The sequence below is a fragment of the Artibeus jamaicensis genome, unplaced genomic scaffold (genome assembly GCF_021234435.1).
Source record: "Artibeus jamaicensis isolate MK-2021 breed Jamaican fruit bat unplaced genomic scaffold, CSHL_Jam_final contig_1998, whole genome shotgun sequence".
NCBI lineage: Eukaryota > Metazoa > Chordata > Mammalia > Chiroptera > Phyllostomidae > Artibeus > Artibeus jamaicensis.
In genome coordinates, this window is record NW_026521407.1 from 21315549 (window position 1) to 21343401 (window position 27853).

The 27853-nt window shown below is 49.3% G+C and overlaps 2 protein-coding genes and 1 long non-coding RNA gene across 5 annotated transcripts in view; 2 read left to right on the top strand and 1 right to left on the bottom strand.

The window, feature by feature from the left end:
• SLC39A11 (solute carrier family 39 member 11) overlaps positions 1-27853 on the bottom strand; it is a 337009-nt gene that overhangs the window by 308391 nt on the left and 765 nt on the right. The gene's annotated exons all lie outside the window — the stretch shown is intronic.
• Positions 6858-13331, top strand: SSTR2 (somatostatin receptor 2). 2 transcript variants are annotated; one of them, XM_037128084.2, is made up of 2 exons: positions 6858-7124; positions 11196-13331. In XM_037128084.2, the coding sequence occupies exon 2, from the start codon at positions 11287-11289 to the stop codon at positions 12394-12396; it is 1110 nt and encodes a 369-aa protein (XP_036983979.1). In that variant the 5' UTR covers positions 6858-7124; positions 11196-11286; the 3' UTR covers positions 12397-13331. The 2 variants fall into 2 exon arrangements, with proteins under 2 accessions (XP_036983979.1, XP_053511619.1); XM_053655644.1 differs by lacking the exon at positions 6858-7124 and adding an exon at positions 7302-7513.
• On the top strand, positions 16583-22510 carry LOC119036332 (uncharacterized). 2 transcript variants are annotated; one of them, XR_005079970.2, is made up of 3 exons: positions 16583-16659; positions 19917-20081; positions 21001-22510. It is a non-coding gene; the product is annotated as an uncharacterized LOC119036332 (long non-coding RNA). The 2 variants fall into 2 exon arrangements; XR_008389778.1 differs by lacking the exon at positions 16583-16659 and adding an exon at positions 17135-17345.

Genomic DNA, 27853 nt, shown 5'->3' on the forward strand with positions numbered 1-27853 from the left:
TTGCAAGAAACTGAGAGTGGGTGGTCCGAAGCGGCACAGAGACATTAGTGTTTGGCTGCAGCCAGGGGGCCAACACCAACGTGTCAGAGAAGAGATCAGGCTACAGGAGCATGGGGTGGGGGAGAGGGCAGAGGAGGAGGAGGGAGGAGGAAGAGCAGCGTTGGGGACAGTGGGGGTTAGAGGGGCACACACAATGACTTGTGGGGCCTGGAAGCCTCCGGTCCCCTCCCCCGTCCAGCCACCTGCTCAGCGGGTGTGTGGGCAGCTCCGGGACTGGCAGCCGAGCCAGCAGACAGCCGACAGCCTGGCTCTCCCACAAGGGAAGTGTCGCCGCTCTACTCTCATAGCTGGAAAGTGGCCAAGTCTCCTCACTGGGACCTCACCTGGCTCGGTGAAGGCCCTCCTGTCGCTGCAGCTGAGACTCAAGTTGATGCCCACGGGTCTCCTCTTACAGAAAGGAAGGAAACCCTGTCCTCTTTACCTTCCAGACACTTCCATCCCACTCACTGACAGCCTCACTAGGACTTCAGCACACAGCCCAGAACCCGCACCAAGCTGCCTGAAATAGATCTTCAAAGCTGTTTTCCAAATCCACATAGATCCTGGCCTTTGCAGAACCTGCATCTGCTGTCAGCACCTCATCATCTCAGCCCAGGAAAGGCTGCAGGAAGCTACGGCTGCCTCATTCCAAGTAAGACCACCCTGCTGCCCTATAGTGGCCCAGGACAAAAGAGATAATTCTTGTTAGTGATGCCAGAGGGGACACACCTACTATGGAAGGGGAGGCAGGCAGCTTCTGGAAGATACCAGAGCGGGCTGCAAATGACTGGGTCCCAGGCCCTGTGATCAATTCGATTCTACCAGGGCTACCTACTATCTCCGGACTGACTTGAGGATGGAGAGGGAAGAAAGAGGAGAAAAGAAAGGCCGAGGCCCCATCCAGTAACACCCGATTCCCAAGGGGTGGCGAGTTCTGTGCGCTCACCCCACCCTGAGGTCAGCAAAGGAACTGCAGCCTCTTTGGAGCCAATTCAAATCCAGTGCAGTTACTTTGCTTTCTTGGGGGACAGAGGCCCTTCGGCCACAGGAATTCTTGACTCTAGGAGAGAGAACTACACCCTGTGCTGTCAGACAGTCGCCTCTCGGAGGGCAGACCCCTGTGCGGACACCAGGCCAGCATCTCCAGGGGAAATCCTCTCTGATGGGCTCGTGCCTCCCCAAACCCTTTTTAAAATGCAACTATTCTACGTCTCCTGAAGGATGAATTATCATTTTGGCCACTAGGAAAGAAAGGAAAGGACAAGGAGGCTGTCCACAGCCAGAAGGAGTTATCAGCAGAGAATGGACGTGGTGGGACTCCTCACCAAGGCCCCGGGCTGCCAGTGACAGCAGCCAGATGTACAGACGCTGGGAGGGGACAGCCCGGAAGCAGGAGGGCGGTCCAGTGCAGGGACACCCAGCTCTGCTCTTCCCTGCTCTAAAGACCAATGAAGCCGCTAACACAGATGCATCGCCGGGTTCCCGCCCGTCTGTGTAGTCACTGCCCACCTCTCTTGAACCGACCCAGGCCAGCTCCTACAAGAGACAGTGGGCCCCTGCAAAGGTCCTGCCCCCATCTCACCCAGTGTCTCCCTGGGAGACCATGGCGTTGGCTACTCAACAGGGCTTTTCCCTATTGAAGGAAATCTCTGGTTCCATCTGCCAGGAGAGCAGAAGCTCCCAAGGTCGGCACAGACCTTGCCTGGGGCTCCCTCTACCTGAGACAGGATTCCTGGAATCCTGGGATGCGCTGTGAGTCCACATGGGCCTGGACTAAACAGACTGAGGGCCAGGGTGTCTGGCCCAGCACAGTCTTTTTGCTTCCCTGACCCAAAGCCCCTTCGCCTCCGAACTGTGCGTGTTTCCACCTGCATTTGTCACCCGCAGTGGCCCTCGGCTCTGGCTGACATTTAAGTCATCCTAGGAGATTTTAAAAATTGTCCAGGTGCAGTCCCAGGTCCATTGCATCAGAATCACTAAGGATGGACTAGAGCACCTTTCGTTTTTCTTAAGATTAGATTTATTTATTTTTGGAGAGAGGAGAGGGAAGGGAGAAGACAGAAAGAGAAGCATCAATGTGCCTTCCGTACATGCCCCAGTTGGGGACTGAACCCGTAATTCAGTCATGTGCCTGACCAGGGGTTGAACCAGTGACCTTTTCCATTTTGGGATGACACCCAGCCAACTGAGCCACACCAGGCAAGACATCATCTTTCATTTTTAAAACTGTCCCATGATTCCTGTTTGTGAGCCCTGAGCCTGGTGTTCTCTGAGGCCCATTTAGCTTCTGTGCATCTATGAACCCAATGCCAAAGGCAGGTCCCCTTTCGCGGATAGAGGCTTGGCTAGGAGCAGGCTAATCAGGAGATTCAGCATTGGTGGGACTGGGAAGGGGGCGGGGCAGGTGACACAGCAGGAGAGCACCAGACGCTGGGTACTTGACTCAGTCTGAACTCATCGGCAGAGAGCTCTGAGGGATAAACTGAAAAGAAAAAAGCAAGCGAAATGAGCTTTACAACGAATAAGGCTTTTCATCCATAAGAGTTTAAGATAAACAGCTTTCTTCACTGCAAGAGTTCTTAAAATAACAATATTCGTAATAATAATAATGGCCTGTACCTCAGAGAGGATTAAATGAGGTAAGGGATGTGTGAACCAATCAGCTGCCCCATGCGCATAATGGATACTTAATAGATGCTCCCTGTGAGTGTTACTAGTGAGGCTGGTGGCTCCGCAAGGGAAGGAGAGGGTGTGTGTCTCGGGGACTTCTGGTGCCCTTTTTCTACAGCGCCTCTTGTACAGCCGATGCTCTAGGAAACACAGCCGGGCAAAAATCGCAGAGGGCTGGCCACGTGTTCTTCGACTCGCTTATCAAGAGACTGATGAAGGACTTAGGCAAGGATGAAAGTCACAGCAATTGGTCACCACAGGGGCAGTGTTGCCGTGGAAGGGTCCTGTGCCTGCAATCCAGAAGAGCTGATTCAACTTCCTGACTTTCCTTCTCTTTTTAGCTGGGTGACCTTTGGTGAGTGAGCAGGCCTCTCTGAGTCCGCTGTCTTCTCCAGTATGATGATGGGCTGTGGGCCACAAACCTGAGAATTTTGAAGGTCCCTTCTGGTTCCCAGATTCTATGCTTATGTGCATTTCTGCCAAAATAGGGAAGGGAGGGGGGAAAAAAGGATCATATCTAAGCCATGGAGTCTTCTAACCATGATCCTGATTCTAGACTTGTTTGGGATGGTTCCAGAGAGACGCTAATGCTTGCTCACTCTCTTGGCCAGTGTGTTCCCCACTGACGCTGATGGAGAAAAATGGTGGAGTGGCCAGCCAGACTCCTGTCTGTCAAGGGGTGGGGGAAAAAGGAGCGAAGAAAGATCCTCACACTGACCCCTCTGTATCTAAAGGCCATCAAATTCACTGTGCCTAATGGGCAAAATTTTTTTCAATGTCTAATGACCATATTCCACATTTTCCAGACAAAACAACAGGACCCATGATGTCGGAAAGGATTTTTCATGCCCCCAGGACAAGGCACAGTCTCAGAGATAAGATGTGGAAGCTTACATCTCAATTTTTGGTAACATGCAGATGGTTTGTGGGTGACAAAAGACAGAACAGCTGAAAACGGGAGTGACCCAAGGAGTCCCAGCAATGTGATCGTGACCCTGGGGACCCTCTCTCTCTCTCTCTGCACACAGATGCGCTCTCCACAGCAAGGAAAAAGGAAAGCCTCCTCCTGGACATTTGCAGGGGAACAACAAAAACCACACTGGCTGCTTGGATTGGCATTCCCCATTCCCAGCTAGGTGCAGCTCTCCTGCCTGGCTCTCCTGCTTTCCTAGAGGCCTCACGGTGAGCCTTCCTTCCACTGAACTGACTGCAGGGTAACAATTTCCCCCATCTCACTGAGGAAGCCACTAAGAGACACACTGACCCACTTGGGACTGTGTATTCATCTCGGTGCTCCTAGGCTGTGAATGTCTCACCGAGAGAGTGACCTGCGAACAACATCTCCCCACGTTCCATGCCAAGCACCAGCCTGGCCCTTTGTCCTGCTCCTGTTCTTAATTTCCTGCTGTCTATTGTCTCTCTGATAACTGCTGGAAGAGGGAAGGCTATTATTTAATTGCTTTAAAGATATCAAACACGCCGGTACAGAGGTTATCTGCTCCCCAACCCCTCTATTTCTCTGGCTCAAGGTTTGGTTACTTAGTTACTAAGCAAGCTGAGGGAAAGGAGAGGCAGCGGCCGTGTGACAGCGCAGACTCCGTTCAGCAGGTGGAAGGGGAAGTCAAAACGAGAGCCACTGGGAGTCAAGTAGGGACCTAGAACCTGAGGGTGACAGCTGAGTGCATGTGACAAACAACTCTTTTGAGGTCTTTGGGTACATGAGGGGTGGAGGGAAAGGGGCCTACATTATCTGGGAAAAATCCACACTTGTTTTAATGACACATTTTCTGCTGTCAACGTTTTTCAGACCCCGTTCCTCCAGCCCTTCCGTAGAGACAGATGTGCCTGGGGGGAGGGGTGGGACCTTTTTCCAGGTTGGGCCCACCCACCCTGACTTATGGGGGGAAGGCAAAGGAAGGCATCACAAGGGGCTTCACAGGATATTTCACGGTATCAGATAATCCAAGGTAAAGAGCCTTGTTAGAGGAGGTCATTGAGAAGACGTGACCACCCGGTGACCTGAAAGCTGGACCTCAGCAATCAAAGGCTCCCACCCACCCTTGTCCTTAGCATGTCTGTCCCACCCACTGTTCCCATACTAGAAGCCACTTCAAGGACTCAGCCTTGAGAGAGCAATATATACTGAGGCCACCGGGACGGCCTACATAACTGAACCCCATCACGGGTTCTATATAAACTGACCGGCAGGTATGGAGGAGCTTGTATACGGCCTCCCAAGACAAGCCTCCCACGTAGGTCCCCTTACTTGTCAGAACCGCCACCTACCAAGTGGTCCGTTCTCTCTTCAGTCTCTCCTTCCCCTTCAAGCATGGCGGGCCGGGGGGAGGGGGAGTTTCCAATTTCACCCAGGAATCTCCTGAGGTCGCAAACCAACAGGCATACAGAGGTGCCACCTAATTACCCAGGAAAGGAGATGGTTTACTCAGCTGGTCCTCCGGGAACACACTGTTTTCACGGGTGGCACCCATACTAAAACTAAAATGAAAAGTGAAAAACATGCATTGACCCATCAGGGTCACCATAGAGGGGAGGGGGACCATGGAGAGCCAGCAGTTTACTTCTTACATAGGTGAGAAAACTGGTTACTTTTTCGAAAGGGTGCACGAGTTCAGCATCAACAGCGGAAGACCTTTGAAAAGATAACATGGTCCCAGGAAAAGGAATTTGATGGTGGAGTGGGCACTTTCTGAATCTTCCTTTTCTTCCTCTTTTCCTGGAAACTAACTGCATCATTGGTTTTAAACAAGAGGTGGCAACAGGTGCTGTCATCGCAGCTGTGTCCCCCAGGCGTGCAGAGTTCTCCTGACCTCAGTTCCACTCGGTCCTCTTTCCAGCCAGTGCTGAGCAGGGGCCCCCTTCTGGTGAGCTGCCTGCCCCAGCCCCTGCACCCTGTCCCTAAAGATCCGCTGCTCCCAGATGGGCTGGGACAGGAGACAATCACCAGCTCACCTTCCGTCTAGCCCAGAGATCCAGGCTGACAGGTTCAACCCGCCTTAGGACCAACAACTCCAAGACGAAGCCAGTGAAAAGCCCCGATTGGCCCCCTCACAGGAGGGACCCCAAGATGCAGTCTGGCCCTACTGACTGCTACCTTACCCGGTGATTCCCTCTCGTCGTCATGTGCCCACCTCTTTGGCTCACCCCACCTGCTAAACAGCCAGGGACTTTAACTTTTCACTGGTGAACTGGAAATCGGATAATAGGATGGGCAAAGGCAGCTCAACCCACAGAATAAACTGTAGCTGGCATTATTTTTCTGTCTCCCACCCCTCTGAGTGTCCTCGGCGTGGTGTGTGTGTGTGTGTGTGTGTGTGTGTGTGTGTGTGTGTGTGTGTCTCCTTGGAGGAGGGTAAGAAAGGAGAGGCTGCAGGATTGATTATGACTTATTAAACTATTGGAACAGAGGCTGAATCATCACAGTCAAAAAATAAACAGCTGCAACTCGATTGGACATAACTCCCACTTCTTGCCTGTTTCCCTTTGCTCCCTCACAGCGGGAAGGAGGAGGCGCTGTGCTTGCAGGGACCAGCAGGTGCCCACTGACCAGTAAAGGAAGGGGCCCGGCTGGGTGGCCACTGCGCCTCTGTGCTTTGGAAAGCTGATACAGTCGGGATGAGTCTGAGCCTCTGCCTGCTCCCTGAACTGAACTTCGGGACCCAAGTGCAGACTCACACACTGCAGAGACGCGTTGGTCACTGCACGGAGAAGGGCTTCCCATCAGGATGCATTTTCTCCCTGGCCTTGTGCCCCATGCCAGGGGCCCAGGGATGACCCACAGTAGACGCAGCTCTGCAAACTTGTCAGACTGACATGGCAGAGGTCCTTAAGTGACTGGGTTACCGGGGTAGCCATGCCAGCTGCCTGGAACAGGCTCCGTTAAACAGAATGGATTCTGTGAAATCTCAGGGTAAGCAGCGCGTGTCCCTCCCACGAACCCTGGGGAAACAGACCGAAGTTGATTGACCCTTCACACACACCCCCCCCACGCAGGTCCCCCTGCCCCATTCCTGTGAGCTGTGCCAGCAGCCACAGAAGGATCCTTCGCTCGGCTCACCCCTGTCCTCCCACAGGACCTGGCAGGCGGAGCGAAGCTGCAGTGACGTAACGGGGTGGGGGGTGGCGTGGGGAAATGTGCCGACGGGCCGGGGCTCCGCAGGGTCAGTCCCGGCGGCGCAGCCCTCCGAGCCCAGAGCCTCCGTCGGCGGACCGGCGCTCAGGGTGTGTCGGCCCCCGCGAGCTCTCCGAGGCGTGAGGCGGGAGCCAGAGCCCGCAGGTCGGGGACACCCAGCGCAGTGTGCCTGCTAAGCTGCTGCGCGCTCGGGCGCCCAGCTGGACTGTGGACAGCCGCTGGGTGCCAGTGAGCTAAGCTAGCGGATTGCAGCAGAAAAGCAAAGGTGAGGTGTGTGAACGTGTGTGTGTCTGTGTGTGTGCAAGAGAGAGAGGGAGGGAGGGAGAGCGATGGACTTGGACACCTGAGTGCACTGCGCTGCTCAGTGGCGCGCGCCTCGGTGGCCAGAGTGTAGGTCCCAATGCGCGGTTCCCTTCCCTCGTGTCATTTAGGGGTAATTTGGCACGACTGCGAGTGTCCAGGTGTGAGTGGGGGGCTGCGGATTGTCAGTACCGAAAACGACGTGACCGTACAGCCGCATGCCAGTGAACGCGCCGTGCGCCCTTGTCCAGTCCTCGTCCCCTAGCTGAGTGTCCAGGTGGTAGCTGCGACCGGGACAACTTCTCTCCCAGCCGCCTTTAAACGGGTCCGACAGGAAGAGAGCAAAACGGCGAGGTTGGTGGGGGACACTGCCGGGGCTCCTGCGGGCACTCACCCCGCGCCTGTGCGGGCCAGGGGGCGGAGCAGAAAAAGAGGGGCTTCTCTCCGATCCTCCTCGTCCGGCCTTGGCAGACGCATGGCTAAGGATCTACAGTCTGGTTCTGTGGCGCGCGGGGGCGGAGAGGACAGCCTCGACCCCTCTTTGCGAATAGCAACTGGGGACGCTGGCGTGATAATCTTCAGTCTTCCACTTGGCCTGTAAATGGCAGGGAATCTTTTAGGAAACCTTTGTCTCAGAGGGTCAGCGGGTGGGATGACCTGGCGGATGATTTTCTGTGTCAGCGCCGGGAGCCAGCTGGGCGGTCCGGGGACTCACCCCCCACACTCCCACCCCTACCCCAACCCCACCCCACCTCCCCTCACACACACACACACCCTTTCGCCAGCGAGCGCCGCCTGGGCTTCTCCTAGGCGCTGTAGCACCCTGGCTGCACGCACTTGGCTGTAGTCTCTCCCGCCCGGGAGGCTCATGCTCCCGCCAACCGGAGATTTCCCTTGTGTTTAGCAGCCCCCAGAGGGTGTGCAGTGGGAGCTGAATAGAGAAAAGACATTGGGGAGAAAGGGAAAACTGGAACGCAGCAGAATTTAGGATCACAGCTCCCTCCACCCCCACGCCTGGTCTCCATCCGATGGTCAGTTCTTAGGCTGGTAACCACAGCCTCTCTGCGAAAAGAGGAAGATGCCTGAGACCATTCTAATCCTCCTGTCTAACAGAGCCTGGATTCAGGGTCTGAGGACACCCACAGCCAGCCATTTCCAGTATCTAACAATTCTGAGGCTGGTAAAATGTAAAAGCACAAAAATCAAATTTCCTGTGCATATTTAACCACAATTCAACAAGTGTTGACTGCCCAGCATTTCCCTCTACTTTCATTTTGTTATTAAAGTTATATTTATTTATTTTTAGAGAGAGGGAAAGGGAGGGAGAAAGAGAGAGAAACATCAATGTGTGGTTGCCTCTCATGCACCCCTCTGGGACCTGGCCCAAAACCCAGGCACCTGCCCTGACCGGGAATGGAACCGGTGACTCCCTGGTTTGCAAGCTGGCACTCAATCCATTGAGCCACACCAGCCAGGGCCTGGGCTCTACTTTTAACAAAGCAGCAGGTCTCACTTGGAGATCTTAGGTGGCAACTTTATTGTTGATGAAAGAAGGTTCACTGCAATTTAAACTCATGTCTTCCTTGGAGGAGCCCTACCACTCCGGACTGGCTCCCCGGATCACTCTCTCCGCCCCCTTCACTGAGCTCCAGACCTTGTCCACCACTCCCCTCTCAAAAGTGGAGAAATGCTACTTCTCCGCCCATTTCAGGAAAAAAGTTACCCCACACAGAGTAAGACTCCAGCCACAAAGGCAGAGCTAGGGCTGGAGATCAGCGCTCAACCCTCACTCACATGTCCACACCACCAGCACCCCAACCCCCAAGAGCACTAGACCTAGTGTCTGCCCCCCAGAACTCTTCAGTCTTACTCAGACCTTGGAGTATGACCTTGCACGTTACACAGATGGGATCCTGGAAATGCTAGTAATTAATTACGCTCCAGTGCAGGTGGCTTAAATAGGATTCTGAGTCTGTAGAATCAGAGTAACTGACAAGACTGTTAGAAATGACAGCGGAATAAATCCACGTTAATCTAGGGATATAAAAAGTGGTTTCTTTACAGCTTCTGTTTTTAATAGCGGCCAATTTATGCTTTTTACCCAATGCAGACATTAAATCCCAAGTCCCCCAAAGTACTTTGTGGAAAGGTCAGCCACAAAGCCCAGACCGCCCTTTACAGACAGTTGTGTGGTGAGGAAATTAGCACAGAACAGAGAAGCAATGAGCCTGGGGTGCAAAGTGAAGCAGAGGCCAAGGTGGGCAAGATTCCTTAAGTACTCGCTGCTGGCTAAGTACCCTTTAATTCATCGGCAGTCTCTCGAAGCTTCAAGGGGCAATCAGCAGTCTTCACCTGGGCACCAGGCAAAGTGCCCTGCTCAGGGGAGATGTGTCCACCAAGTGAATTAGTCCCACGTTGTGCTAAACGACACCATCCTTTCACCACCTTCCCTCTTCCTGGAATGACTGCCTTCCCTGCCCTCCTTGCATCATTCTTCCTGCGCTCAAGACCCAGCTTAAGCCTCTGTGCAATCCCCCAGGAGAGAAAGGCATTCTTCGGTCCTTTCTTCATGTCTCAATACAGGTCACACCCTAGAAGAGTTGGCTTTCCTGCCTGTGTCCCCTCCGAAAGTAGCACCTCCTAGAGGTTATCAGCCATGTCTTGTTCATCTCTGGTGTCCAGAATAAGGGAGCCCCCAGTGATGGTTTTTGAATGCCTATAGAAAAATCATTCAGTTATGTGATGAGCGATTGTTTTATACCTTAGGCCAAGCCAATAGTTACAGTTATCTTCTCAGCTTGGAGGTAAGACAGGAATCAGCTGCTTCAGAGCAAAGCCCCATTGTCAGCTGCTAGTTTTCCAGTCCACGGAGCAGCAGAGTATCCTGTCCACTGGGTATCCTGTGTTCAAATCCCAGCTCCACCACTTATGGGGGCAAGTTAGTTAAATACTCAAAGCCTCAGGTTCCTCATCTGTAAAGTAGAGACAATTATCCCCACCTCCTGGGGTGGATGGGAATTCAAGGGGCATAAATGAGGCCACATCCGTGTTTGGAACGCTCCTTTCATGACTATGAGCAAAACGAGAGCCAACACCTGGCTCTTGTTTTCATCCTTCATCAGCAGATCACGAAAACATTCTCTGGGGTGTCAGAAGATAAGCATTCTGGAGTATTACGCTGAGGAACTTTAGGAAAGAGCTCTCCCAGGCATAAGGAGCCCAAGCACAGAGTATTGAAGAAACAAAAATAAAATAAAACACACATTTTAAAAATGAAAGCAAGCCAGATTTTAATTTTTTTTAATATTTAAGACTATAAATTGCTTCATTATGTAGGCAGATTTCAATAAATTACAGATAAAGGAGACAGCAGAGGAAAAATAGGGGGAAGATAACATTTATAGAGCTCTGGTTATGAGCCCAGCACAATGCTGGGCGTTTTCACATATATTTCATCATTGTGCCTTCACAATACCCTCATTTTAACAAATGAGAGTCAGAGAAGTTAAGTGCAGGTCACAAGGGCTCCACAGTGGAACCCTGGTTTGTTTTACCTCTAAAGTCTGGGATTTTTCCACTACTGAGTTTTCAGAATGGAAAACTCCAAAGAAGTCGGCGGGTCAGTGCAGATTTCCTCGTGGGAAAAGGCCGAGAACACCAGTGTCAGTGCCTTCTGAGGTCAGAGACTGGGCTGCCCCAACCTCTGCCTCTTCACAGTTTGGACCAGCCATCTTCTTAGGGATCAAAGTACATTTTTCTTTTTTGGTAGCCACAGTCCTACATGTGCGTCACCAAAGTTAACAAGATAAACTATGATGGCTTAACCCAAACTCTTCTCCAGTATTGGAAAAACAACTCAACCATTCTGCACACTGGTGAGAATGGGCTGGTAGTTTTATGTGGATGTGGAAAGATAACACATCTTTTGGGGGGGTGAAGAGTGTGTCTGAGATGGTAAACCAGAAACTGGCAAAGTTGGTGAGAGCTTAAGTAGCTTCCAACTGATGAGTCAATCTTCCTTTTTTTTTCCCTGCAGATGTCCCATTGGCTCCTTTGCCTCCAGGACCCACTAAGGTGAGAATAAGATCTTTGGCTGGTTGGAACTAGCCTAAGACTGTAAGGCAGCCATGGATATGGCATATGACCTACTCAATGGCACCCAATCACTGTTCTCCTCTCTATTTGACCTCAATGGCTCGGTGGCAGCAGCCAATGGCTCAAACCAGACAGAGCCATACTATGATCTGACCAGCAATGCAGTCCTCACATTCATATATTTTGTGGTCTGCATCATTGGGTTGTGTGGCAACACGCTTGTCATTTATGTCATCCTCCGCTATGCCAAGATGAAGACCATCACCAACATTTACATCCTCAACCTGGCCATCGCAGATGAGCTCTTCATGCTAGGTCTGCCCTTCTTGGCCATGCAGGTGGCTCTGGTCCACTGGCCCTTTGGCAAGGCCATCTGCCGGGTGGTCATGACTGTGGATGGCATCAATCAGTTCACCAGCATTTTCTGCTTGACTGTCATGAGCGTTGACCGATACCTGGCTGTGGTCCACCCCATCAAGTCGGCCAAGTGGAGGAGACCCCGGACAGCCAAGATGATCAACGTGGCTGTGTGGGGAGTTTCTCTGCTGGTCATCTTGCCTATCATGATATACGCAGGGCTTCGGAGCAACCAGTGGGGGAGAAGCAGCTGCACCATCAACTGGCCAGGTGAATCAGGGGCATGGTACACAGGGTTCATTATCTACGCCTTCATCTTGGGGTTCCTGGTGCCCCTCACCATCATTTGTCTTTGCTACCTGTTCATTATCATCAAGGTGAAGTCCTCTGGAATCCGAGTGGGTTCCTCTAAGAGGAAAAAGTCTGAGAAGAAGGTCACCCGGATGGTGTCCATAGTGGTGGCTGTCTTCATTTTCTGCTGGCTCCCTTTCTACATATTCAATGTCTCCTCTGTCTCTGTGGCCATCAGTCCCACTCCAGCCCTTAAAGGCATGTTTGACTTTGTTGTGGTCCTCACCTATGCTAACAGCTGTGCCAACCCCATCCTGTACGCCTTCCTGTCTGATAACTTCAAGAAGAGCTTCCAGAATGTTCTCTGCTTGGTCAAGGTGAGCGGCACTGATGACGGGGAGCGGAGTGACAGTAAGCAGGACAAGTCCCGACTGAATGAGACTACAGAGACCCAGAGAACCCTCCTCAATGGAGACCTCCAGACCAGTATCTGAACTGCCTGAAAAATAAATAAATATAACACCAAGCTCTGCCAATTGGCAATGTACCCCCTACCCCCACCGACTCGCGCCCTCCTGCCCATCACACCTGGCTTCTAGAATAGGGAATTGCTCAGCATGAGTTCAATTCAGGGAAGAGTGTTTGAGTTGGCTTGTCTGAGTGAATGATTTGTATTAAATTGATTAACTCCCCCTTGAAAGTGAACATTTAAATGCAGGCAGACAATTCAAAGTCTGGAAAAGAGGCCATCATGCCTTTGAAATGTTGAAACTCAACAAACATAGAAAACTGTACCTGAGTTTGTGTGTTTAAAACCCAGTATGTAATCTTGTGTTCTTATATTTATACTTGTGTATCCCTGCCTAGTCCCCGTGCAGTCATGATCTACATTTCCTGTGTTCAAATACACAAGTAGCAAATTCAAGTGTGTGTTGTGCAGGTGGACATTTGTTACAATACAGTACCCATGGAAATGGACTCTCATGAAGCCAATAAAGTTTAAGCTTCAGGGATCTCGCTTGCTTGGGCAGTATGTTTACATGGCCATGTGTCTTTATAAGAACTTATAAAAGGAAGATTTTTTTTGTACTCTTTTTCTTAAAGGGGGCTTCTTAAATTGTATAACCCTCCAGTCTCACCAACACTGTATCTGCCCCTGGACATTTGCTTCATTCATTTCAGACAAGCTATATCCAGGTGAGAAGGGGAAGAGAGAAGGTATTTGAGGACCCAGAACATTGTCAAGTTGCTTTAATTTTTCTTAGGGAGCCAAGGAAAAGAGGGGTGGGGTGTGGATCACTAACATGAAAGTCAAGAGACAGACTATAATTCCTATGGGAAAACAATTTTCTCTACTGTAAAAATAAATGAGTAAGAATGAAGCAAAATTACAGCTTTTAAAGAAACCATGGAATTGGAGGGGGGGGGGTTATGCCAGACATGGCTTCCTAATAAAAGAAAGTGGAAATGCAATTCAGTAACTCCTCACAGAAGTTTGTTTGAAGGACTTGATACAAAGCTGGGCACTGGGAAAATCAACAGTGCCTCCTAAGGACCTGGGGGCATTGTTTCCAGCTGGTTGCTGTGCAGCCTTACAGGGTAAGTGGGTGTAAGGGCTGGAGGCAGCCCTATGCTCACAGGGACAGCCACGTCGCCTTCCTCACCCACTGTATACATCTAGCATCTGACCATCAACACCATGGACTCAGCCATTTCTCAAGCACTGTCACAGACAGGCACGTGACACAATCAGTGGCTTTTTTTGTTGTTGTTCCCTGAAACTGTAGATGGGCTCATGTGCAATTGATAAGAAATGGAGTGATCCCCATTTCCAGGGCATGAAGAAGTATACACTCAGGTGTTTGTCAGGACGCAATCCGCTCTGGCTTTGTAGGAAAATCTCCCTCTCAGTGTCTCACATACAGATTGTACCCTATTTAAAGATTTTATTTATATTTTTTTAGAGAGAGGAGAAGGGAGGGAGAAAGAGAGGGAGAGAAACATCGATCGATTGCCTCTTGTACACACCCCAACCAGGGCCCAAACCCACAACCCAGTTGTGCCCTGACCGGGAATTGAACCAGTGACCTTTTGCTTTCGTGGATGATGCCCAACCAACTGAGCCACACAGGTCAAGGTGATAGTACCCTATTTAAAAATGAGCTTCCTCTTCTATGCAAGGGCTGTTTGATGGTGAGGATGACAAAGAACTGCACCTGTGGCTCTCATTGTTAATATGCTGCCTTTATTCCACTGCCTGTATTATTCATGCCACCTCCTTCCCCAAAGTACTGACTGTGGCCTAGAAAAATATGCACAGTAAGGCTTATGATAGATCAATCCATGTGAAAATAAAGAGGTACAACCATAAGATGAGACTATCAGGGAAGTTGCTACACAAAAATCCATTCAGTAAAATCCCATGCCGTTACTCAAGGATAGGCCAGCTCCCAGTTCAGCTCGGGCTTTCCCAGCAGCCACAGGGGAGGGCCGGTGGCTCCTCCTCCTCCTCCTCACTTTTCTTCTTCTTTATAAGAAAAGTAACAAAAGGAAATATAGTGTTCTTTCATCCTTCCATGTCCCTTTCCTGGTGTCTTCTTAGACTTCCCAAGCTATGGCATGAACTCCGCCCAAGTTTCAACTGCATGTCCAGCATTAATGAACTCCCTGTGTTACAGAAACACAAGCCAACACCACTCAACACAGGCCACAGCATTGTGTTACCTCTCATACCTGTCTCCCTCAACCCACTTAGGTCTCATCAGCTGTTAACTACCCGTGCTAATGGAAGGTAAGGAGTGGCTTACACAAGCGATGGGGCACCGGAGAACCAATGGAGGGCATGACTTTTTATTCTTTTTTTTTAATTATTTATTTTTAATTGATTATGCCATTACAGTTGTTCTATTCCCCCCTTCATTCCTCTCCACCCTACCCCCGTCCCCACCATTACCCCCCCTTTTAGTTTATGACCATGTGTCTCAAGTTCTTTAGATTCTATATTTCCCATACTATTCTTGCCCCCCCATCTATTTTCTATCTACTGTCTATACTACTTATTTTCTGTACCTTCGCCCCCCCTTCTTTTTTATTCTGTCCCAGTGCCCAGCACAGCTATCTTCACAATTAAATGTGGAGTGGAGGAAGAAGCTAAGAGTAAATGTTGGGATTAAAATTGTGTTAACGTTTCATTTAAACTATTTATTCCCGCTTTTGTTTCAAAGAAAACAACCCGAGAGCAAGTCACCCTTGAAAGAGATATCTCAGAAAGTGGAGAATTACCTCTTTATATAGTAGAAACCTGATGGATGGAATTAGAGCCTCAGTCTTAAAGGCCCCACCTTTTGGCCTTAGAAATTGTTCAGGCGATGAGTACTCACCATTCGCTGGGTATGCATTTTGCTTGGAAACTTTAGCTGGCTGCTTTGGACCCTGACTTCCTTGGAGGCAGTTTCTCTGATCACGGGGCTATGAACATTACAGAATTAACCTATCTGCCTTGAAATACTTCCTACCCATTATTCTGGGTCCCTTGGAATCCCATCCCTAAGTAAAAATCAGCATGTACTTAAAGACCTTGGAATACCTCATATTATAATAATGGTCAAATTGGATTTAAAGCACTTCCTCTGAAATCTTTGCTTGTTTTTGTGGAGGAGGAGGAGGAGCACGGGGAGGAGGAGGTGGAAGGGTTTGTGTGTATGTGTGTTGTGTGTAGCCATTTCTACAGTCTCACCTTATCACTGCACTTGTCTTCATTCTGGCATGGATTTATGTATGTATCGTAAGTGCTCTGCAGAGAAGAAAATGAGGACTGCTGGATGGCACTTCCAGAGCTGGCAGTGACTGAATACATGTGCCGACTGCTGGAGCTTCCAGCCCCAGCTGCCCTAGACAAGAGCACTGTACTGGAGGAGTGTCCGGTCTAGTCACGGAGAGATAGGAAGTAAATGGTGGTCGAGATACATGCTCCTAGTCAGCTCCAAATGTAACTGTTCAGTCAAGGCAGTCAGGTTACAACGGAGGGTGGAAATGAACCTTGGCCTTGTGACAAAAGATGGCAAGAGAAATGTCAAACTTTCCTGTATGACTGGAAAGGTTCGAACAGGGTTTCTGAAACGTGTATCATCGTAAGAATCACAATAGCTGGCAAGCCAAGCATTTGAGCTTATCAGTAATGACTTGCCATCAGTCACTTGTCTAATCCACATTTTTGCCAGATTCAAAAACACTGAATTTCCTTTCAAATGCTCCATCAGAGGAAACCTTTCCCTAAGTGGTTGTTGGGCTTCTAATAATTCCTGAAAACGTGCCCACAGGCCGAGTTTCTATGTTCCTCTTAGCAGCTGGTCTGGAAAGTAGGCATGAGGGACTGCATTCTACGTAAAGCAGAAAGCTTTTAGAGTCCTGTCACCTGAGTTGGCGGACCGCTGGGGTTGAGAGTAACAGCTCAAGGACGAGCTTTCCCACCTCCACCCACTGCCCCTTTCCAGGGCTGCCCACCCCTTGCTTTAACTCAGCAGTGACCAAATGCAGGCGGATCAGACAGTTTTCTTCTTCAGACATGTCAGGTTGTATGTGTCTGGACTGTGCCTAAAAACAGAGCTAAATATTAACCAAGACTTAACGGAGCTGAACGTAAACCGGAGCTGATTCTCCCGAGATTACAAGTGAGGATAACGTCACTAAATGGAATGCTGTGGCTTTGTCATTAGGTCCAGTGATGGTCTGCCTCCCACTGGACAAAGACTTTAAAGGTGAGACTCAGCTCCAGGTGGGTGGGGAGAGATTTTCCATGGAGAAGGGGAGAGGCTTGATGTTTTTAATCTCTGTCTTCTTTCCTGGCCTTAATAAAGGGCCAGACCAGAGTGAGAAGGCCTCTCTGCCAGGTCAGGAGGGGCTGCTCGCTTCCAACCCTGATCCCATCGACAGGACTGGAGGCAGAAAAGGAAGGTACTTCTTAGAGATGAAGTTGCCCTACCCTTTGAGAAAAGCCTCTTGAGGAGCCTGGTGCAAGGCCCACTTCAAAAGAAATCTGAAATAGCTTCCCACAGTCTGGCCACTCCAGGGATTCAGCACCCAGGGCCTCCCACTGCTCAAGCAGTAGAGAAGGTCTCTGAGTGACAGTCACTGAGGGGAGATAAAGGGGCTGTGCTATGGACTGCTAAGTAAGACAGGTTTGGCCCTGGACCAGGAGACGCAACTGTCCCAGGTGCTTACAAAGAACAGATTATGAAGTGGCCAGTATGGGAGGCCCGAGGGGAAACTGCTCACCTCCGTAGGGGAAGACCCAGGATCAACTCCAAGGAACCACCTGTAAAGTCAGCAGGTACTGACAAAGAGCAGCATTGCCACCCCTGGGCAATGCCCCTCTTACCTGGCAGATGGTACCAGTTCCTGTCAAGGGTTCCCACCCCAGGGGAGAACATACCATCATTACTGAGTAAGTCGGCATTTTTTTCTCATGGGTATTATTTTTTCAAGACTGGTCAGGTGGGTGGCTGACGTGGCTTTCGTGTGTGCCCCTGACCACACACGTGTCAAACTTCTTAGTCCATGTTGCACTCACAGGTATTATTTTTTAATGAGAAACCCAGATGGTTCTCACATAACATAACCCAGGCTTCGTTTTCTTAACATGAACCAGCACTGCATATCTTCAGAGAAATGGGTGGTCCTCTGGGTCACTCCAGTTCTGGACTCTCACTGCAGTTGGTGCTCTCACACACCCGTGCAAGGCAACAGGGCCCCGGTGCGGCACACAAGTGGTGTGCTCTGTGGATGTGACTATACACACGCACCTGTGCGGCACACACGTGACACACCTTATACTCTGAGCAAGGCCTCAAGGCAAATTCCCTAAGAAGGGAGAGGACTATGTCTGGTGAACCTATTTGAAGTCTAGAAACACTGAGTCACTTTTTTCTGGAGAGGGGCAGGGGACATTGTGCAGGAGCTAATTCCTTACCCAGCAGGTCCATGCCAGATCACAGACTCCACGCCTCACCCCAGCCAGCTGTCCCTGCCATAACGGGCCTCCGCAGCTTAATTTTAAAGAAATAGAGTTGGTAAAAGGGTGTGAGCAGTTTACTACAAATCATGCCCACTAGTTAACCAAATTAAAGCACACAGTCTGCTAACAGCAATATGTTTTTGCATAAGAAAAACAATACAATCTTTGCAGAAAAATCACCCGAAATTATTTTCAAGTTGATTCTCATCAAGGGCAGTGTTGTGATGGATGTCTCTTCCCCCGAGCTCCCCAGTACAAATCTGAGGGTGAACACTTTGGGGGAAGTGGAGGTGCTCGGCCACCAAGAAAATGAGCAGTTCTTCCCTCCCTCAGCCACAAGCACACCTCCGACCGCGTCTTCTTCAAGATAAACCAGGTCTGCCCCTTGTCCACCGTCCCACTCCTGTCCGTGGCTGGGTATAGCTACATCAGCTCATCCTGTGCTCTTGGAGTACCTGCTACTACCTAATCTGAAAGAGCATTGTACCTGTTCTTTGACAAGCACAGTCTGACTTTCCAGTTTCATTCTCAAGATTAATTAAAGTTCACTAGTCCCAGCTGTGCTGCTAACCTGGAGGGTAGACACTTCTGGAGCAAAGGCTCCAACTACATGAGGACTCACTGTGTTTGGCTTCAGCTTAATGCTTCCTGGCAGATGACACTGGTCTCCTAAATGTCTCTTCCAAACTCCCAGGTAGGTGGGCGCCGTGCTAGTGGGCACGGCTGTTTCACCCTTCTCCTCTGCACCTTCACGCACCCTTTTTCCCCTCCTGGCTCTCAGGGCCTATCAGTTAGAAGGTGGCAGAATCACATCCTCACCCACAGAGGGCCTACGCTAGGGGCTGTCTCGGCAGCCAAGGAAACCCACTCCTCTTAGATCTTCCACGGAACATTCCTAGTCCAGCTGAGCAGAGTGAGCAGCATGGTTCTGGGCTGTGGAGCCAACGTGGAAATGGGTATTTAGGGGGTTTGGGATTTGGAGGATCCCTGCCCTCAAGACTGATGAAAGAGACCCTAATTGCTAGAGAAGAACCAAAGCAAGGCACTGAAGTGGCAGTCACTTCAGGAGTAGAGGCCGTGGTTGGAGGATAGGGCAAGCCACCCTTGAGCAGCGAGGCTCCCTGTTTTTAATTCCACCCATAGCAGAGTTTGCTCCCTTTCACAAAACCCTCGGTCTGTCTTTCAAAACAGGTTCTCTCGTATTTAGAGTTAATGTTTGAAATTTTAGAGATGCCTTCTCTTTTTGAGAATTCCACAATGCCCATCTTGAAACAACAGGAAGAGACCCAATTTTCATAAAATCAGGTCGGGAACCAGTTTGAAAGGAAACAGCAGCAGAGGCATGTAGTCCTGCGGTGCGCGACCCGGGGCCAGGCCTCACTCTTCTTTGCTGCCTCTCCCTTCTTCGGGTCACTGCGCGTGGCCTGGGACAGGAGTTTAATGTGTAGCTGAGCAGGAGAAAAAGGCTCCCATTTAGAACAGCCAGCGCATAAAGACTGATTTCCATCCATTTGCAAGAGGAAATGAGCCACCCAGCCACACAAAGAAGTGCCACAAGCAGCCGCCCAGCTCACCCAATTTACAGTGAACAAAAGTAACAGGAGACAATTCAACTACCCAGAGTCATTCAAAGCCTCCATCCGAGTTTCCCAGAGCCTGAGAACCATCTCACTAGGACAGGTCAGGGTGCGGAGTGTGTGGAGCTGACTTCTGGAACGTGTTTACAGATAGCTTTAACACGTACAGCGCATTTTCCCTAAAGAATACTTACTCGTTGTTTCATGATCTACCCATCATTCTCGGGCTGTCACTCACGGCTAAGCAACTGCAGGTTTTTGCAAACAGCAGATCAATCATTATCAAAGGAGATTGAAAACTCTCCTCTCTCCTCTCTCCCTCCCTCCCCCCCTCCCTCCCTCCCTCCCTCCCTCCCTCCCTCTCCTTCTCCCTCTCATATGGCATTTCACCCATCCCCCACCCCACCCCTGCCCCTTTCTGAAGGTGGTAGAGATCATGAAATGGAAGCCTCTGGCGTTTCCTTTCCCCTTCCACGCTCTGTGGCCACCAGGAAACCTGGGACATCGAGAAAAAGCCTTCAGCAGCCCCAACTGCAAAAACAGTTTCAATCATGTGATGTGATTGATGGTTTTAATATGTCAAAAATAGGTATGCACATAAGCTTGTTATTTTTATTATCCTTATGGTTTTTCAAATGCAATTACTCTTATTAATGTTATTTCTAAATGTCAGTATTTAGAAGAAAAAGTAGCTGAAACTGCTTTTGCTTTAGAATAAGCTGCAACCACCTTTGTGATGATGCACGTGTCTGTGTTAGGTAAATGAATGTACCTCTATCTTTGCTGCTATAATTGATTGTGTACACTAAGAAACAAAAACAAATATTTCAGTGACTTTTTTGCAAGTGTCCTGTTATATAAACTCAAGAATGAAGTTTGCTCATTAGCCCAGCTACATGAACTCACCTTTGTCCCCGTCCACCTCTGAAAAAGACCCCACGTGTTCGGAAAAATGGACCAGAGTCCAGTACTTTCCAGGTTTCCTAAACCACCAACCTGGAAACTTCAAAATTTTACAATTTGTCTTAAAACTTTAAGCCCTATACGATTTTTTTCTAGATGTCTTAGCAATCACTGGTTTGACAGCAAAAGACAAAAATAACCTTAAAAACTGACCACTACCGGTGAGCTCCATTTTGTCTACAGACTGGTTTTGAGTGGCCCTGTCTGATTTCTTCCCAGTTAAAGCAGCGTGGTGACATTGCTATAAGGCCGATGATGACCCCTGGGCTCTCTGGGTCTGGAGCCAGCAAAACTGGCCAGGGAAAATTGTCATGAGTTTCAAAAGTAGGTCAAAGAAAACAACCCATTATCTTCTTATCTTCCTTTCACTCACAATCCAAATACAACAAAAACATCTAAGATGCTGCTTAAAACAAAGTTTTCACTACAAAATCGACTGGTAAAACCTGGAAAAAAAGTGGGCATGTTTTTTGAGTGCTCATGATGCACTGAGCCCCGTTTGAAGCGCTTTATATATGTGCATCCTCTCATTTCAATTCCCACAGAAGCGCTGTGAAGCAGGTACTGCTGCGCCCCCCATTCTGCGGGTGAGGAAATCGGGGCGGACTGAGTGTACTTGCGTCTCTTGCCCAGGAACACTTTGCCACCAGCACTTCTCCCTGTGGGACGTGGGACCACACCAATGTCTGACAACCCTGAGCCCACACGGCCTTGTCTGCAAAGCAGGTATAACTCCATGTCTCCCACACAACTGTGTAATGGATGAAAGAAAATATTTTCAATAACTGGTCACATTATCAGGTGCATAGAGGCGTCCAGTAAATGCCAGGGCTCCCTCGCCTTTAATCAAAGCAAAAGAAGACTGGAAGCATTTTGGTTGTGCATCAACTGACCATTTTCCAAATTGGCTAGTAAGAAACCCTGGCTTCCAACCCTGCCATTAGTGGAAAGCTTAGCTGGTATATCAAGCCAACCCACATGACAGCAGAAGAAAGCAAGTCCCGTGCAAAACAGCAAATGCATTGTGTGTCTGCCCACTTTTGGTCTACACAGAGCCTTCCAACCCAGGCAGAGGACTGTCTTCCTCGGCTAAGCGTAACTGCACTTCAGTCTCCACCAGAATGGACCAGGACCTAACTTCTCACCTCCCTAAACAGAGCCTCAACCTGCCAAAGCATTCTGGAGACTTAGCATGTTATGAATTGCTGAGTCCTTTGTTCTTCCTCCAGAGTGAGGCCACGGTTGGCCTGGGGCCTGGTGCTAACCAGAGGGGGAGGATCAAGCTGCTAATCCTGGGTCTGTAACCATCTGTATCGCTCTTGGGTCCAGCTGGAAACAGAAGGCACACTCAAAGCGGTTTAACAGACGTGAATGTAATGAAGGCACTATGGACAGAGCGGTGGGGAGGCATAAGGGAATACCAGGAGAGAGATGAGGGGCCTGGGGGCTAGGTAAAGGCGGGGCCAGGGAGGGGATGATGTTGTAGGAGCCCAGTGAGAGCCAAAGCCATGAGGAAGGTGACACTTCACAGGAGATGTGGCCATCGAGTCATCCAACCAGTCAGGGCCAGAATCAGAGTGGATACCTTTGAACTCCCCCCATGGCTGACCTCAACCAGAACCATAGAGCAAGACAGCCACATGAGGCAGTCCATAGAGGTCAGCCTCTGGAGAGGGCTACAGAATGGATGGGGTGGTGGGAGGGGGCAGGTGGACAACCACCAGCACCCGGGTGCATGGGATACCCCCCATCTCGGGGCCTCAGCCCTCTGAGCTGCCCATGGTCTACTGGAATAGCCGGAGTTCATTCAAACTTCCACCCAGCTCAAGGCACAATGTAAGGGTCCCTGGGGCCTTCCAACAATAGAAGCATTCTCTAAATCCTAAGAGGATAAACTGGACTTCAGAAAATAACTACTGGACAGCTTGGGAGCTGCAAAAGAAATGAAGGGCCAGAGTTCCACCCAGTCACATAGTGTTCTGGGTGGTCAACACCCAAAGATCCTGCTCTGTTTTGGGCACTCACAACGCAGGACACAACTTAATCCTCTCATTCTCTCTCTACCTCTCTCTCTCTCTCTCTGTTTCTCTTTCCCTGCGAGATATAAATTCATCTGTACATTCAAAGGTCAAGGAGTATACTCTTCCACCACCCCAACCAATACCAAAGGCATATCAAGAAACCAACCTGGCTATTCAATACATTTTAGTCAATTGATTGAATTTGCTCTCAAACTGTATTTGCAAATACCCAAACTAGAAATTTTCACATAATGTAAAGATTCAGAATATTTTATCACCCGTCCTAGGCCAAGCAAGGTTGATGTTTCTCATTCACCTGGTAGAACTTAAACAAAACACAACAAAAACAAACAAATATCACAACCCAGTAGCTCTTAGGGCCACAGGGCAGGATGGACAGGGAACGTCTACTAAGAACAGACCAGGGCTAAGGCTTGAGCCTGGGCCCATGCAACGGTGAGAGGTCAAGGAAAGGAAAAACAAGTAAATGTAACAGAGAAGATGAGCCTAGTGAGGTGAGAGAAAGTGCAATGTGTCACAGGAGTCCAGAGAAACAGGGTCAGCGGGGGATAGGTCAGTGATTCTGACACAGCTGAAAAGTCCAGAAACTGAGAAGTCACTACTGAAACTGGCAACACGCAGAGGGAGGCCTTTCAATGGACAGAGTGGTGGCGCAAGAAGCCCTAACGGACGGAGTTGAGGAAGACAATGGGAGGTGACTTGTGGAGACAGCAAAAGGTCACGACATTTCATTGTGATGAGGAAAGGAGACATGGGCAGGGGCTGGAAGGAAGCATGTGGACCAAGGAGCATTTTTACACTAGAAAGTATTAATAATGGGAATGATGCAGCTAAGGGAGAAAATGATGTAGGAGAAGGAAAGAAGGTCATTGAGAGGTGAGAGGGGTGAGATCCAGAGGTCAAGTGGAGAGGTTACGGGACCAGGAACACTGTGTTCTTGCAATAAGAGAGAAGGCAGCAGGCGTGAGCCTATGTTCGGGCAAGTTGATATATACAGCAGATCTGAAATGAGAACATTCCTGCCTGATTACTTCTGTTTTCTACATTTACATGAGAAAGGCTCATCGGCTAGGATAGAAGGGCAGAGAAGGTAAAAGACAACGGAGGAGACTTAAAAGAAGTGAGCACTGGGCACAGAATCATTGACTTTTAATGAAATATCTTTTGTATCCTCCCTAGCATCCAGCTAGTTCACACAGTAAGGACTCAGTTACACACTAGTCAAGGACATGAAGCTTGGAGCGTGAGCTTTGCCATCACTTTTTCAGTCAAGATGTTGAGAAGGTGTGGAGCCCAGACGTCCAGGAGCCCTAGTCAAGGACATGAAGCATGAGCTTTGCCATCACATTTTCAGTCAAGATGTTGAGAAGGTGTGGAGCCCAGACGTCCAGGTCCCCTTCAACAGCTCTGACGCCAGCCTGGCTATTTGTTGAGGGCAGAAGCTCAGGTATCTGCAAACAGTTAAGTCAAATAACCACCCCTTCTACTACAAATGTCACCTCCAGTGGACACAGGCTGATAAACATTGCCATAAAGATAAGATGTCAAGACGACTGCATTAGCTCTCTTTATCTCATTGGCATCTCAGCCAAGAGCAAACACCAAATGTCTGAATCCCACCGGCAGCGATGAGTTCAGCCTTCCGTGGGGCCCCTGACACTCCTTTGTTGACACAGCCTGTCCTTCACCAGGTCAGATGTCCCTTTCTTTACTTTCTGGTCATTTGCTGACTGATTCCTCTTCTTGTTTTCTCCCTTTCCATTTCTTCTAGCTTAGCAGAGCTCGACTTCTCATTTTCGTGTTCCTGGATAATTGTGCCTTTCCATGGGTTATCTCTTCTCCCATGCTCCCGGTCCCCACGCCATCCTCACTCCGTGAGAACACAGCCCTCCCTCCAGCATCGTCATCACTTTCCACATCAGTGACGTACCTAAAACGCCACAGCCTTCCATGAAACCAGGCACTGAAAATGAGTGTGGAGTGACCAAGAACCTTCTTACTGTGTTTAGTATTTCAGTTCCCAGGCAACTGATGGCAAAGGACCCTTTTGCCTTTACTGGCGCATCCTTTCAGCAGCTGCATGCATGTCAGCATTCACCCACTTGGCAAATATTTATGAAATCATTCAGTCTGGGAACCAAGGCCCAGGGGGCCCACACATCACATACAGGTAGAGCACGTGTGGTAGCTGCAAAAACCCATGGAAAACCCTTCTATTTTAGGTACTATGCTGGCTTGGCTCTATATTCCTATTAAAAAGTAAGAAGCCTGTCCCCTCAATGTTCAGAATGAAATGAGAGTTCTAATGGGCCTAGAGGAAGTACAAATGTCAGAATATGTCCCCACTTTTGAAAGACAGCCCTCCAATGTGCAGACACTCAAGCCACCAGGCATGGCCACCCTATGGACCATCTGCCCCCAGGCCAGCGAACTGCCCTACCTTGAGTCCCCAAAATGCAATGCAGTTGCAGAGAACCCCCTTTAAGCAAAGGGTAGAAAGCAGTGTGGGTCGCATCGGAACATTGCTCAGAATTGTTGCCCCATCTGTCTCTTGATGTTCCAAAGTTTTCCTCGAAGCCAGTAAGGTGACAAGGTAGAAGGATCAAGGATGTTGAGAGTCAGACTCACTGGGGTCAGAAGACAGGCTCAGCCATCGACCATCTCAGACAGGTTGCTTGTTCCTGCTGAACCTTGTTTTACCACTCAAGTGGATATCAGGCCACCTATGCTGCGAGATTATTATGCTGCAGCATAATAAAAGATTATTGCAGAGAGTTAAAGATAATATATGCAAAGTGTCTAGGTATTGCTCAAACTTACAGCAATTATAATGGCAAAATGCCTAGGTTTGATTTCAGAGACCTAGGATGATCTAAATATAATCTCCTGGACTTAAACATTGGATGTTTAAAAGTCTACCCTTAAAGATTTAAGATGAAAAGAAAGACTTGACCTCAAGAATCACCACACTACACACACACACACTTATCCCTACACCAAAACAAGGTCACAGCTATAAAACTAGGAGGGGCCATTTACTCACAGGCCACCCTGAGGAAAGACCTTAGTTCTTATCTCTGCCCCTCTGTCCCCAGTCCAGCACTCAGTCCAGTTGCTGAAGCTGAGCTCTTTGCCCAGACCTAGTTTTCAGAGGGCGAGAAAGCAGAAGGCTGAAGAGGAAGGGGCTACTGACCCTGTGTAGGGAGAATTAGAAAGGAGACAGGAGAATAGAGTCAAAGACACATTTCCTCCAGCTCCAGAGCTCGTCCAGTGCCCAGGCAGGAAGGTTTGGTAACAGCCTATTAGGCGCTGGGTTCTGCAGGCAGAAGAGCAACAGTGGCACCTACAGGGCAGCCAGGTGAACTTGGCCGGGGAAGAAGAGAGGAAGGTTAGGGAAACTACCACCTTCAGAACATGCCCCACAGGGCAGACATTAGCTGCCGAGTCTGCCTCTTCTCTACACACCTGTAATGATGGGCATGTGCACAAGTGCAAGCCACCTTAAACACACCTGTAGGTCCCCACACCCTAACCCATGTGTTGACATTCCTGCCTCTGGCTGTTAGAGAGACATCAGGCAAACTCATAGAGCTGGAAACGCAGGGAGTGTGTATCAGTTTAAAGTCTCTAGGGCAAGCAACCAACCCAATTTTTCAAAGAAATGAAATTTGTCAGTAAGGTATTGGAGAGCTCATAGAATCTCTGGGAAAGCTAGGGAATCGGGTTCAGAGGAGAGACAGGAACACAAGGGAGCTAAACCCATTCAGAACCCGGGCCAAGAAGGTGACCGGGCAGTTCTGGTGAAGGTATCATTGTGGTCACACCTAGCTGCCCCCCAGCCCTGGCAGCTGGGGCCTGCAGCTACATTCAATTTCCTGCTGCCTCAGAGAGTGGATGCTACAGGTATATCTACCACCCATGAAATCTCCACTGTCCCTGCTTCTTGACATCCCTAGCTCTCCATTTAAAGTCCTAGGTGGTTCTGTCTGATTGGCTGATAACAGAGTAGCTCCAAGGGGAAAAGATCTTGCCATACAGAGGCGACTTCCCCAGAGTAGAAAAGATTCTGCAGATGCTGGGGAGCCAAAAATAGACAATGGTCCCCTACCAAATAGGACAGCAGTGATAGGAAATTGCAGACCTGCCACCAGGGAGCATTTGTTGAGTTTGTGCTAAGTTGTGAAGCAGAGTAGAAAAGAGTCAGGAATTCAAAATTCTAGGTCCAAGTGCTGATTCTGTCACTCATTAGCTAAGTGACTTGGCAGTTATAAATAAGCTTTCTGGGTTTTTGTCATGCATAGAATAATTATCCCTACCTGCCTTACAGGGCTGATGTGTAGATCAGGTCATTTTGTAAACATGCTTTGAAAATTATACTATTAGTGAGTAAATCACTTGTCTCTCAGGACCCCAGGCTATCCATTTGTAAAATGAGAATATTCCCTGTATTTCAGGGTTATTGTGAGCTAACCGAGAATATTATAAATGGCTTGTATACAATCTGAAATTCTTTGATGTCTGGGATTTGCGTCAAAACTATGGAGGTGGTGGGTGGCAAAGGAAGTGGGCAGCAACATAAATAAGACTGAGCAGTAATAATACTTAGTGGGTACATTATACCATTCTCTCTACATTAGTATAAAAACTTCAATCAATTTTTTTTTGTTAAATAAAGTGTCTTGAAAAGACCTAGAAGAAACAGGCCACTCTATCCAAGTTTTACTATTGAGTCCGGGTAGGGCATCACCCCAACCCTCACCACCCTCACCCCAAAGGCGTCGTTTTCTTAGGATTGCAGTCCTTCCTCTCTCCTCCCGGGACTGGCGCCAATGCAACCTGTATCAGGGAAAACATCTTCACTGTCAAACCACTGGTTTGAAATTCAAAAGAAAATCCCTGAGAACTAACCCAGACTACTAATCAATCGGAGAAAAGCATGCGAAACGAACGCGCTCACATCCCTTACGGAGCACACCTCCCCCAGCGCTCCGTTCCGGTTCTGAACAACTGTGAAACTACTCTTTCCAATGATCAAAAATAGACCCAAACTTCTCGTTTCCTGGCTAAGGGCCACTAAAAATAAAGACTAACAAAGACGCCACCGAAGGCTGCATGCCACGACTGGCCGGCAGGTAGCGCAGGTAGCGCGCATTCGACTTGTAACCCAGCTGCAGTGCAGCATCAGCGCTGCAGAATTCCGAGGGTAAAGGGACCTACCGAGAGTGTCATCCCCTGGTAGCAGGGGTAAGACCACTGTCCGGGGTCCTGACTGGCCCAGGAAGGGCCAGGAGCATCCATCCTGAGGCGTCTTTACAATCAGCCGGCGGGAGCTTAATTACGATCATTAATTCCCACA